At 44.4% G+C, this 13,129-nt stretch overlaps 1 protein-coding gene across 1 annotated transcript in view; it reads right to left on the bottom strand.

Annotated features, from left to right (window-relative positions):
• LOC126188451 (uncharacterized) overlaps positions 1–13,129 on the bottom strand; it is a 739,971-nt gene that overhangs the window by 401,640 nt on the left and 325,202 nt on the right. Inside the window, exon 3 of the mRNA XM_049930056.1 lies at positions 10,814–10,937. Within this exon, the coding sequence (XP_049786013.1) occupies positions 10,814–10,937 (124 nt within the window). The remainder of the gene's footprint in view (positions 1–10,813; positions 10,938–13,129) is intronic.

Below are 13,129 nucleotides of genomic sequence, written 5' to 3'. Positions count from 1 at the left end.
GGACCGCACCGCCACTTCCCAGCAAATTAGGGACACTGTTGCTCCTGGGGTATCGGCGAGGACCATTCGCAACCGTCTCCATGAAGCTGGGCTACGGTCCCGCACACCGTTAGGCCGTCTTCCGCTCACGCCCCAACATCGTGCAGCCCGCCTCCAGTGGTGTCGCGACAGGCGTGAATGGAGGGACGAATGGAGACTTGTCGTCTTCAGCAATGAGAGTCGCTTCTGCCTTGGTGCCAATGATGGTCGTATGCGTGTTTGGCGCCGTGCAGGTGAGCGCCACAATCAGGACTGCATACGACCGAGGCACACAGGGCCAACACCCGGCATCATGGTGTGGGGAGCGATCTCCTACACTGGCCGTACACCACTGGTGATCGTCGAGGGGACACTGAATAGTGCACGGTACATCCAAACCGTCATCGAACCCATCGTTCTACCATTCCTAGACCGGCAAGGGAACTTGCTGTTCCAACAGGACAATGCACGTCCGCATGTATCCCGTGCCACCCAACGTGCTCTAGAAGGTGTAAGTCAACTACCCTGGCCAGCAAGATCTCCGGATCTGTCCCCCATTGAGCATGTTTGGGACTGGATGAAGCGTCGTCTCACGCGGTCTGCACGTCCAGCACGAACGCTGTTCCAACTGAGGCGCCAGGTGGAAATGGCATGGCAAGCCGTTCCACAGGACTACATCCAGCATCTCTACGATCGTCTCCATGGGAGAATAGCAGCCTGCATTGCTGCGAAAGGTGGATATACACTGTACTAGTGCCGACATTGTGCATGCTCTGTTGCCTGTGTCTATGTGCCTGTGGTTCTGTCAGTGTGATCATGTAATGTATCTGACCCCAGGAATGTGTCAATAAAGTTTCCCCTTCCTGGGACAATGAATTCACGGTGTTCTTATTTCAATTTCCAGGAGTGTATATTAGTATATTGAAAAGCTAATGCTTCAGTTATTTATCGCGGCACTAAGAAGTTCGTAACTGAAAGGTAAGTCACGCTATTTGGTGAATAAAACCGTCTATATTGCTTCATATGTTTCTTAATATACCATGCCGTATCGGCTACTGTCGCAATCACACCAAAACTCAGGTTCAGTGTCAGTAAGTAAAACTTATGACTGATGGAGGCGTCAACTATAAACTATGTACTGCTGACAGTTGACACACCGTTTAGAAAAATGTTTTATATACTGAAACTGACTCACGTTTCCAAAATTCCAGGTTCTGATCTGATGTCGGCGACAGCCGAAAAGTCACAATGAAAAAAGAAACACATTAAGCGATATACACTGTTTTGTTCACGGTATATTCAAAAAGATCGCAGAATTATTTCCTTTATAAATATAAAGAATCTTCTCAATGGAGCTGTTTTCTGTAGACATATGGGGTGATTTTGATCTCTGAATAGGAATAAAAACGAAGCGGAACGTGTTAACCCTCCTACCGCCAGGACTTTATTTCTCAGTGAGTACCACTGGAATCATATAGACACGAAGCAGTTTAAACCGGACATACTGGCGGTGTTTTAATGAACTACCATCAAAAGTTACATTACAGATGTTCAGTGTGACAATAACCTACGTCTACATCTACATCGATACTCCGAAATCCACCTTATGGTACGTGGTGGAGGGTAGCCCGTACCACAACTAGTCAATTACTTTTCTATTCCATTCACAAAAAGAGAGAGGCAAAAACGAATCTACGAGGGTTGTCCAGAAAGTAAGTTCCTATCGGTCGCGAAATGGCGAAATGGACACCACAGTGAAAACTCGATGAAACTTTGCACAAATATATTGGGTAGTGAATCTAGTGTGATCGTCGATCGCATCAAGACGCTCTTTTCAGATGTCAGCGCACTGTGAGCGAGTAAAGGTGCCTAGAACAACGATGTCTCCCGTCAAGGAGGAGGTCCCGCTGAGAGGCTTCGCCTTAATTAATGCAGCCCATCTAACGCAACTGCCACGCGCTTCCTTCATGATGGCAATTCTCAACAGCACTCTACAGGGGCAGTGAAGACGCTCCTGAAGCCTTTTCGATGGGAAGTGTTCGATCACCCACAACACAGCCCTAATTGGTTCGTCCTTAGAATCATCTCTGTTCACATGAAACGCTGGATATGAAGACAACACTTGGGCGCGGGATACTCGCTATAGACCAGCGTAGAGAATTATCGGTAAGCACAGGCGGCTGCCTCCTGTGACGGTGATGTTGGAAATTTGGTATAACGCTCCGACAAATGTCTAAGTCGGAGCAGCGAATATGTAGAGAAGTATCTGGAAAGTGTAACTAACTCTTGCAAATAAAATGTTTCTGATTTTCACTGTGGTTTCCATTTAGCGACCGATCGGATCTTACTTTCTGGACCATCCTTGTATATTCTCTTCGTGGCCCTTACGTGTGACGTATGTTGTGGGCAACAGAATCATTGTGCAGTCATCCTAAAATGCCGGTTTTCTAAATTTTCTCAATGCTGTTACTCGGAAAGAATGTCTCCTTCCCTCCATGGATTCCCATTATAGTTCTCGAATTATCTCCCTAACATTTGCGTGTTGTTCCAACCTACCAGTAAAAAATTCTAGCAGCCTGCCTCTGATCTGCTATGATGTTTTCCTTTATGGATCCCAAACACTCGAGCAGTACTCAAGGATAGATTGCACTAACGTCCTATATACGGTTTCCCCTACATGTGAACGACATTTTCTTAGAAATTTACCAATAAACCAAAGTTGACCATCGCCTTTCCTGTCACAGCCCTCACATACTCTTTCCATTTCATATCGCTTTGCAACGTTACGCCCAGATATTTAAACGACGTGACTGTGTCAAGTAGGACACAATTAGTGCTGTATCCGAAAATTATGGGTTTGTTTATCCTACTTCTCTGAATTAGCTTACATTTTTCTACGTTTAGAGCTAACAGCCATTCATTGTACCAACTACAAATTACGTCTAAGTCATCTTATATCCTCTTGCAATCATTCAACATCGACACCTTATTGTACACTACAGCATCATCAGAAAACAGCATCACACTGCTGTCAACCGTGTCCGCCAAATCATTTGTGTATATTGAGAACTACAACGGTCCTATCACACATCGTTGGGGCACCTCTGACGATACCGTTGTCTCTGATGAGCATTCGCCATCGAAGATAACGTCCTAGGTTCAACAACTTAAGAAGTCGTTGATTCCATTTTCAAAAATATTATGTTCAAGAAACAAAAATAAATTTCGAATGGGTCATACTGACCACAGTAGTACTTAGTGGAAAATACCATGAATAAGTTTATTTCCATTATTAAAGCTTTGACTTAGTTTCATTTGCTTTTCGTGGAGACAGCATTCGACTCTAATCCCCCTTCAATACACAGATTGTTAAGACACAAACGTTCGCACAACAAAATTTCCACGATTCCCAAACAAATGGAGCATATGTCTTTCTGAATGTCCGACTTACAAAACTTACGATATCAGGGACAGAAAGTGAGAGCCGCTGCTGAACGGAAATAAAATTTTATCGAAATTACTGCTTGACAATCATCCATCGTCTAGTAATAACTAAATATCACAACAACGGTTAAAGAGACGTGCGACTTACGCAGATGATAGTGTTACACAATGTTTACAACGAAATGAAACAGCATTTTAAAAATTTATGACTGGTCAATGCAGACTGAAGCGACGAACGGAAATTTATGCGAAGGTGGGTATTCGAACATGGGTGTCCTGCCAACTAGGTACATGCGCTAACCACTACACCACCCTTGCACAGTGACTTTCCATCTCTGCTCGGACTATCCACGGCCCTTCCCTCGTCAATCCAAATTCCCATTCACGCGTCAGCCTACTTGGTATTGCACATAAGCTGGAGCAGCATTGCAGAGGCACTTCCAACTGTTAAGCAATAGTACCTCAGCAAAGAACGAAAAGTGGCATCCTCCCTGAAACGCAGGAAGAGGTGCTTTAATCAAATGAAACTATACGCTTCCAGAGTCGTTTTCAAGCCTCAAACGTCTATGATGAACATATGCTCACTGACATGCTTTTCCAGTATAGTGCAGAGCCTAAGCAATACAATTACAGTTAAGGGGAACAGTAAGTGGAGTGAGGAGTGAATAGGATTAGGACTGATAATGGAAGCGTGTTAGGGTAGCCGGTGGAGTTGTACAAATGTTGTGTGACAACGTAGTGGTTAGCGTATTTGCCTAGTGAACAGGAAAACCTGTTTCGAATACAATTTTAATTCGTCCCTTTAGTCTGCATTACATCGTTGACGTCTGATACTTTAAAAGCTCTCTGGAACCAAATACTTTCAAGTGACCAAAGTTGTAACCACGAGTGATGAGGTTGCTTTTATTATTGTGACCTGGTTCTCTGAGATGTGTAAGACTCAAAATCTAATTTGAGATGCCCGAAAAGGATATAATTACTTTAAAACTAAGACATCTTTCTGTGTCGTATGTTTATTGATTTTAAGTACTTCCACTACTGCAAGTGTGGGATCACAAATTGTGGGATGAAATCACGCTTTGCTGTTGGCACGTTTAAATGAATGCAGGTTTCGAGACTGAGGAGAATTATCCACGATAAATCACCGTGGGGAGCTTTATCATACTTTTCTTCAGACTGCAGCGTACAACAATCCCGGAAACAGGAAACTAGCAGACCGTAATATCTTACAAAGTTCGTGTCAGCCCAAAACTCGCCGTATTTAGGGAACAACGCCCAATCTCGACGTGGGAGGTGGGCGGCCTGTTGCTTTGGCTGTGAAATGTCACACTGACATTCTGCACCGTCTACAGACGCGTCGTCGTCGTCTGTACAGTTCTGGAAAAGAAAATGTGGAGTAGCCGTCACTGTAGATCAGATACGGAGAGCAGCCCCTAGAAAAGGAGAGAGAGTGTGGAGGAGGGGGGGAGGGGGGGAGAGAAAGAGAGAGAGAGAGAGAAGGAGAGAGAGAGAGAGAGATGAGGAAGGGAGAGAAATCAGATATGAAGAGAGAGGAGGAGAGGAGAGCAGAAGGGAAAGGAGGAGGGAAGGAGCTGTTGGTGCCTTTGTGGGCCCCGCAGGAAGCAATCAGGCGACGCCAATCTCCGGCGGCGGACGCCCGCAGCTGCCGTGGCTCTGGCCGTGGCCGCGGGCAGACGCCAGACACTTGTTGAGATGGAGTAACCCAGCCCCGACCTCTATTTGATGTCACGCTTCACGACTTTTGTGGACCCTCTGGCGCTAAGATGGCTGTATATACTGGCTCACCAGTGGACTAGACCGCAGCGTGAAACTGTACAATTTCGTGCTTTGGGAACCAATTATCTACAGTCAGCACAAAGAACTGCAAGCCAATTACTCTCAGCCTTCAAGACGAATTACTAGCCCTTGTACGAAGAAACGCAGATGCGGCTTAGTAACTTATGGTGAAAGTAACCTTTCATGAACACTGAATAAATTTTAAACATTACCGCTTTCGGAAATTCTGTGTTGCCATATTTGGATCTATGTTACCTAATTAGACAATTATCTTATTCAGTACAGTAAGTGATGCTGTATAAAGGACTTCCATGTTGGTGGCTTCAGTCTTACTAAAAGTCGGCACATCAGTTTAACATAGTCTCTATAGCATCAAAAACTGTAGTGAAAGAGAGGATTGTGTAGTAATGTAACACAGATCCCAAGATTGCAACAGACAATTGCTGAAACCGTTAATCTATCTGAATAAACGATTTTAGCTATTTTGGCAATTGAAAATCTATTCAGTGTTCATAATACTACAGATCACCCCCATGTTGAAGATGTCAGAAGTGAATAAGTGACCTTTCGGTTTGACATCAACTGTGCACTGTATACGAGACGTGTTTTTTAAGTAAGTACCGTTTTGGAATTAAAAAAAAAGACGTGCTAGTATATCTAAATAATTTTACTTTTACATGAAACCCTGTACCATAATCTATTTTGCCACAAAATTTCCGTCAATATTGAGGCACCTGTCATACTGTTGTACCAGTTTTTGAATGCCCTCCTCATAGAAGTCTGCCTCCTGACTTGTTAACCACTGCATCACCACTGTTTTGACTTCGTCATCCTCTTGAAGACGCTGACCGCCCAGCTGTTTCTTCAAGTGCAGGAACAGATGGTAGTCACTGGGCGCGAGATCGGGCTGTACGGAGGATGATCTAGAGTTTCCCATCGAAAAGATGTGATGAGATCTTTTGTCTGATTCGCCACATGCGGACGGGCATTGTCTTGCAGCAAAACAATGCCCTTTGTCAACTACCATGGACTACCTTTGATTCTGGTGTGACGTAGGCCACCCGTGTTTCTTGGCCCGTAGCACTTTGGCTGAAGAAATCATCACCGTCGTTGTGGTACCTCTCAAGGAAAGTCAATGCACTGTCTAAACGTTTGGTTTTGTGCGCATGTGTCAAGATTTTCGGTACCCAACGTGCGCACAATTTTCGATAGTTCAAGTGTTCGGTCACAATGCCATACAAAACACTACGAGAAACACTAGGAAAGTCATCCCGCAAGGGGGAAATCGTAAAGCGTCTGTATCCTCTCAACTTATTGTCCACTTCCTGCACCAAACTTTCATTAACGACCGAAGGACGCCCACTCCGTTGTTCATCATGCACATTTGTGCGGCCATCTTTAAATGCTCTCACCCGCTATCTTACCATTCCATCACTCATAATGTTTTCTCCGTAAACTGCACAGATCTCACTATGAATATCGATCGCTTTTAGGCCTTTTGCACTAAGAAATCTTATAACAGCCCGTACTTCACAGTCGGCGGGACTCACGATTATCGAAGGAATCTTAAACACTCAGTACACAACATAAACAAGGAAGAGTCAGACTGTATGGCTTCAGTGCATAGGTTAAGGTACAGGATTTATGTAAAAATAAAATTATTGAGATTTCTTAGCACGTCTTTTTTTAAATTTCAAAACGGTACTTACTTAAAAAACACGCCTCATATATGGTGCAACATGTACAAAACTACGAGGCAGACTAGTGAACCAATGTCTACGTGCCATCTTCCTTAAAGTACAGTCGGTCCTTTGGAAGCAAATATATAGCAACGATCTGCAGATGAGGCCCCTACTATCTCTTGACTGGGACTCATAATTGTACAGATGTACACGTTAGCAGAATATTGGCTTCTTCTTAGTCATTATCAGGTTCGGTGCATTGGAGTGCTGCTAGTAAGACGTTCTCTAAATTTAAACATCTTTGTCATCAAACCTTGATATCGGGAAATGATACCTGTCGACGGATTGTGATAAATCTTACAAACAAAGAAAAAGTACCGGAACCAGTTTTAAACTTTGCACCCACGCCCATAAGTGTTTCCACCATGGAAATCATTTCTTCTGCTGAGCAAGCGTATCACGCATTCCGCAAGAACTGGCGGAAGAAATGAGACAGGAGGTTTCTTATGTTTTGCGTCATTCTTGGCCTCCACAGTGTTATAGTCCCTTGGATGAGGTGGCAGCTATTCGGTTTATTAGAGAGGGCACCGAATTGTTAATTTTACCATCAGACAAAGGCAACGCTACCGTTTCAATGTACAAGGCCGATTACGTGATGTTTACTTAACGATCCATCGCATCATATATTACAGAAAGATCCCACGGCCAGCATAAAACGGACACCGTCTTCACTTCTGTAGAAGAGTTCATTATGTGACTACTCTATTAAAAAAAATTCGTACTGGTGCGGCCGTTCCACCTTGGTTATCCGGACTGCCGGAAGGTCCATAAAGATGGGGTCCCGTTACACCTCACTGTTAGTAAGCTGGGTGCGAGGACTTACAACTTAGCGAAGTATTTAGCGTCGGTCCTCAGCCCTCAAGTGGGTAAATGTGACTACCTTATTTTCGATTTCATGGATTTTATTCAGCGTTTACAGTCGCTTCATCTTAGTTCCTCTGATTTAATTGTCAGTGTCACTTTTTACTCGGCTCCCTCTTGATGTGTCATTGGTTTTAATTAATGAAAAACTGGATTTGAAAATGACGAATCTCTGCCGTCATGTACTGACGCCCACCTGTTTTTTATTCATGACAAATATTTTGAATAGACTGACGAGGTGGCAATGGGGAGTCTTTTATTCCCCAGACTCGCTAATCTTTTCATGGAGGACCTTGAGGATATGGCCCTGAAAACATCTTTCTGAACTCCACATTGTTTTAGGTATGTTGGCGATATGTTTCTTGTTTGGCCTTTTCGAATAGATTTTTCCGCCAGTTACTAAACCATTTTAACTGTCTTCATCCCATCAAATTCACGATGGAAATTTTTGGATGCTCTGGTTTGTAAAAAAGATGGTGGAACTCCGGGACACAGAGTTCATAGGAAACATACTGATAGGCACTTACATGCTATCAGCTGTCATCCGCCGTTTGAGCATACAGGAGTCCTATGGAACTTGGTCAGAAGAGCATCTGCTATCGGATGCTGATAATTTATCACAAGAGCTGCATCATCTTAAGGACGTCTTTCATAATAACGGCTGTACGGACAGAGAGATTCAACGTCTTTTGAGTTTGGATTGCTGCTTAACCAGCGGAAGACACATTTAGCTCTGTGGCTTTCCATTCATATGCTAGGAACATGTCTGCCAAGATAGTTACGGTTTTGAAGAAGCATGAAATCAGACGTGTATTCCGTCCTGCAGGTAAGATTAGAGCACTTCTTGGCTCCGTTATGGACGATTTAGATTTAAGGAAGCCTGGCGTTTTCAAAATACAGCGTTAGTGCAGTAGAATATGCATTGGCCAAACTATTCATACCGTCAATGACAAGTGTGTTGAACATCATCGCCTGCGCGATTATTACCACCAGACAAATCTGCCGTGGTTGAGCAGAGGGACACGGGCTGCAATACAATGAGACACAAGTGGCTGAAAAGGCCTCACGTTTCTAGGATTGTGTTTCAAAAGAATCTGTCGTAATCGGACTAAGAGACAATATTATTAACAGTGATAACTGATGTCCGCTAGGTACAACCCTGTAACCCTGTTTCATCAAGTATTATTGACCGCTTCAACTGTATTTGGTCCTTGGTTACTGTATCACTACCTGTTTCGCGGCGTTAAAATCTACATCTTTAGGTGAACAACAGTGTAACAATAAATCCAGACGGTATAACAACCCTGAGACATACACTGGTATGGTAAATTGCCTTAAGATTTAAAAAAAAAATTAAATATTAAAATACAGCTGAAGCGGTTATTAATGCACAAAATGAATTCTCATGGCGCTGGTTACCCCACCCACAAGGTTGCCTATTTTATCAGATATGGAGAAACAAGATATATGAATCAGCCGGCTATGAGTAATAATCTATAACTATACATCATTATTCGACAGTATTCTCCGCTGTCTGCCCCCGGTAGCTGAGAGGTCAGCGCGACAGAATGTCCATCCTAAGGGCCTGGGTTCGATTCCCAGCTGGATCGGAGATTTCCTCCACTCATGGGCTGGGTGTTGTGTTCTCCTAATCTTCATCATTTCATCCCCATCGACGCTCAAGTCACCGAAGTGGCGTCAAATCGAAAGACTTGCACCCGCCGAACGGCCTACCCGACGGGAGGCCCTAGTCACACGACATTTACATTTAGTATTCACCACTGGAAATTCTACAACCGTTCTTGCGCCAAGGGGCAGCAGCAACGTTTAAACACTTGATAATTTTTCTTAGGGCATGCATATTTTCACTGCATGTAAAGGTTCCGTCGTTCACGGTTTGTATCAGTTATCGAAGAGAGCGGGTTAGCTTTTTTCACCTGATGATGGCGGCCAGGTGGACCGCAGAAATATTGTGTGCAGATGACAGCCTGATACGGCTGAAGACCCGATAAGAAATTGAGCATGGATGATACTGCGAGGGTCTAGTTGAACTGTAAGCAGTGTACGCGGTATCACAAAACGGTATTGTAAAATTAGAGCAGAATTTCAAACCGCCCTCAGTGATTTGTGACTGAGGCATTTTCCTAAATTCAATTATTTGTAGACCCTTACACAATATATACTTCAGGTGAGACTGCCATGTCAATTTTCCACAAAATAAAAGGTCCAGAAACCTTTACTGAACACGTAAAACAGAAAACAGCGTTCCTTACGAACTGGTACTTTAACATGACGATCGAAACGATTAAAATCAACACAAACACATCTGTCTGAAGTACGTTTAACGCCTATTCTTGCCGACTCCTCCAGCCGATCTATCGTCCGCTACAGCTGACGAGTTGTCGCAAGGTTAGAGGAGGATCAGCATAAGGCAAAACCGTTCACAGACGAAGAGTATTGATCGGGAGACTTACCTGTGGAAGATGTACCGTTGCTTTCTATTGCAAACTGAGTCACCCTCAAAGAACGTCATCGATCCAGTGTGTGAAGAAAATCGTCTATAAAAGAAGGACCTTATGAATACGGATGACCTCCCGAGAACGCCGGTTTGTGGAGTTGTCCGATGCTGTCATGAGTCCTCCCGCGTTGCAATAACGCAACTATGAGGTGGTGCATGCGGAGGAAGGATTTTTGTAGTTCACTTCCAGAAGGGTGAGGTTTCCACGGGTTGACCGATACCTGCGAAGCCTGCACTGGATGTGCGAGCCGCTGGTTCCCCATGCGTTTTAGCCTCTTTCTTATGCAGCTAGTGAGGTTGAAGCTCCGGGAAAAACGCACTTATGACTATTAAGAGAGCATCCCAGAATACATCAATTGCAGATAACCAGCAGAGATGTGTTCTGCAGATGAAGACCAGTGTCGCACAGCGATGGAGAAGGGATGGCGCTCACCTGGTGAGATGGGCCCCGCCTCCAGCACGCTGGTTGTCTGCGGCGCCGGCACATAGCCCTGCAGGTACTGCCGCTCCTCGTGCAACACGCGGCCCATGATCACCACCATCACCGAGAAGTACGCCTGTAAACACACACAACTGTCAGGGGAACGCTCCTCTTATCACCATTCATAGGCAAGTATAGCAGCAAGAATTTACCCTGCAAGTACACTGTTATGCGAAATTAAAGGACGAAACTAACTTTCGTATGATGTGTCACTGACAAGTAACATAGCTCGATGAAACTTTGATCGTACGTAGAAAGAACTGCTGCAGTGTAGTACAGAAAGTAAGTAAAAGAAATACGCAATGAGGCGAACAGAAATGACCCACTTCGGGGGCTTCAATGCGCCAGCCTTAGTTGATGCTGAAGGGGTTATCGAGATCCATATATATGATACATCAGTGGCCAACATTACTGGTTTACGCAAACTACCTGAACTGTGATGTCGTCTCTCCAATCACCAACTGTCAACTCAGTTGAAGACATCACAGTTACAGGTAGTCCGCATAAACCTGAAATGTTGGGACCTGATGCATCGTATATGTGGATCGTAATAACAACTTCAGCATCAACTAAGGCCTGAAGATGGTGCACCGAAGCGCCAAAACTGGTAGCTACACAATAAACGACTTCTTAAGGCGGCTTTAGGTGTTCCATTTTCTTTCAATGGTGAACGGCCGTAGTTCCCAGACCCCAGCCACAAGGATGGACGTACAAAAACATCCCATACGTGCTCTATGGGATTTAAATCGGGGGGAATGGATAGACCAGGCCATTCGTCGAATATCCTTTCGTACGAAGAGATCCTCCACTTGCGCTACTCGATGCTGTCCTGCATAATCATTCATAAAGACGTACACGGGAAAGGAGTATGTTGTCACAATATCATTGGCCAATCAGAGTGCCGCGTTCAAATATTTTGAATTCAGTATACACACGCTACACAATGCCTCCCCACACAAAAATATCTGTACCTCCAAAACATTCTACAATGTTCCTGAGTGAATTGCGTGTTCCCACCACTTGCCATACTCATATGAATGAGCTATCATCGGAGAAGTGCACGCGACCCTACTGCTCGACTGAGCCAGGTTTCGCGGTCTTACCACATTTCACTCTCATGTGGGAGAAGGGCGGTTTAAGCCCACGTCCGGCACTCCTGATTTAGGTTTTCTGTGATTTCTCTAAATCGATTCAGGCAAATGCCAGGATGGTTCCTTTGAAAGGACACTGCCGACTTGTTTCCCCATCATGCCCTAATTCTATGGGACTGATGTCGTCACCAACCAAGCATCCTACTCCTCATTGATCCAATCCCTACTCGACACCATCGCAAGGGAAGACAACGTATTAGCCATTGGTCAAACAGGTCACCCCATACAGTCGCTTTACCAATGTGGAGCGTGAGAACGTGCCTGGCAGTCCTGTTAAATGTAGTTAGAATTGCACCAGCTATACCGGTACCTTCTTGCCTGTTGGAAAACGTAGCCGTCATCATCTGCTGCAATTGACGGGGGTTAACCACCTCCTCTTCTTCGAGTAGCAGTGCCTGTGTTTTGAAACGCTCCCCATGTATTTCTAACAATACTGTGAGCAATACCAATCTCCTCAGCTACACTTCACTTCGTCTTTATTCCTGTTTCCAGATGATGAGAAGTCAGCCAAATGTAGTCTTGGGCCATAGTGTTAAAGAACACCCCCGAAGTGCACTGTGACTGCCCGCTGATTGACAGTTTCTTTTCCAGTTGCACTAACTGCCTCGTATTACTTGGCTAGCTTAATTTGGTTGCCTCACATCCAGTTTCACGTTTATCACTTATTAAGCCCTGTCAACATGCACCCAGCATTTCATTCATTTCCAAGTTGTTAATATTTTATGTTACTTTACCTCAATTTTAAGTTTTGCAGAGCAATGTATTCTGCTCCTTGTTTAGCAGCCCATGATGACCACAATCACTGAGAAGTATGACTGCAAACACCCTCCCACCCACCCTTCCTCCTCCACCCCAACACAAACACACACACACAAACACACACACAAACACACACACACACACACACACACAAACACACACACACACACACACACACACACACACACACACACACAAACAAGTAGGTATCAGCGGAGTGGCAAGTATTCAATAAGAAGTTTGTATAAATTTGTTTCCAGCAGAAACATGTCATTTGGGTCAGGTGTCTGAATTAGTGAACTCGTACATTTTATAAAGAACAGGTTACCACATCGTGCAAGTTCAGCCTCCCAGACAT

The sequence above is a fragment of the Schistocerca cancellata genome, chromosome 5 (assembly GCF_023864275.1).
Source record: "Schistocerca cancellata isolate TAMUIC-IGC-003103 chromosome 5, iqSchCanc2.1, whole genome shotgun sequence".
NCBI lineage: Eukaryota > Metazoa > Arthropoda > Insecta > Orthoptera > Acrididae > Schistocerca > Schistocerca cancellata.
Note: the sequence above shows the minus strand (reverse complement) of the source record. Positions and strands in the feature narration are given on the sequence as shown.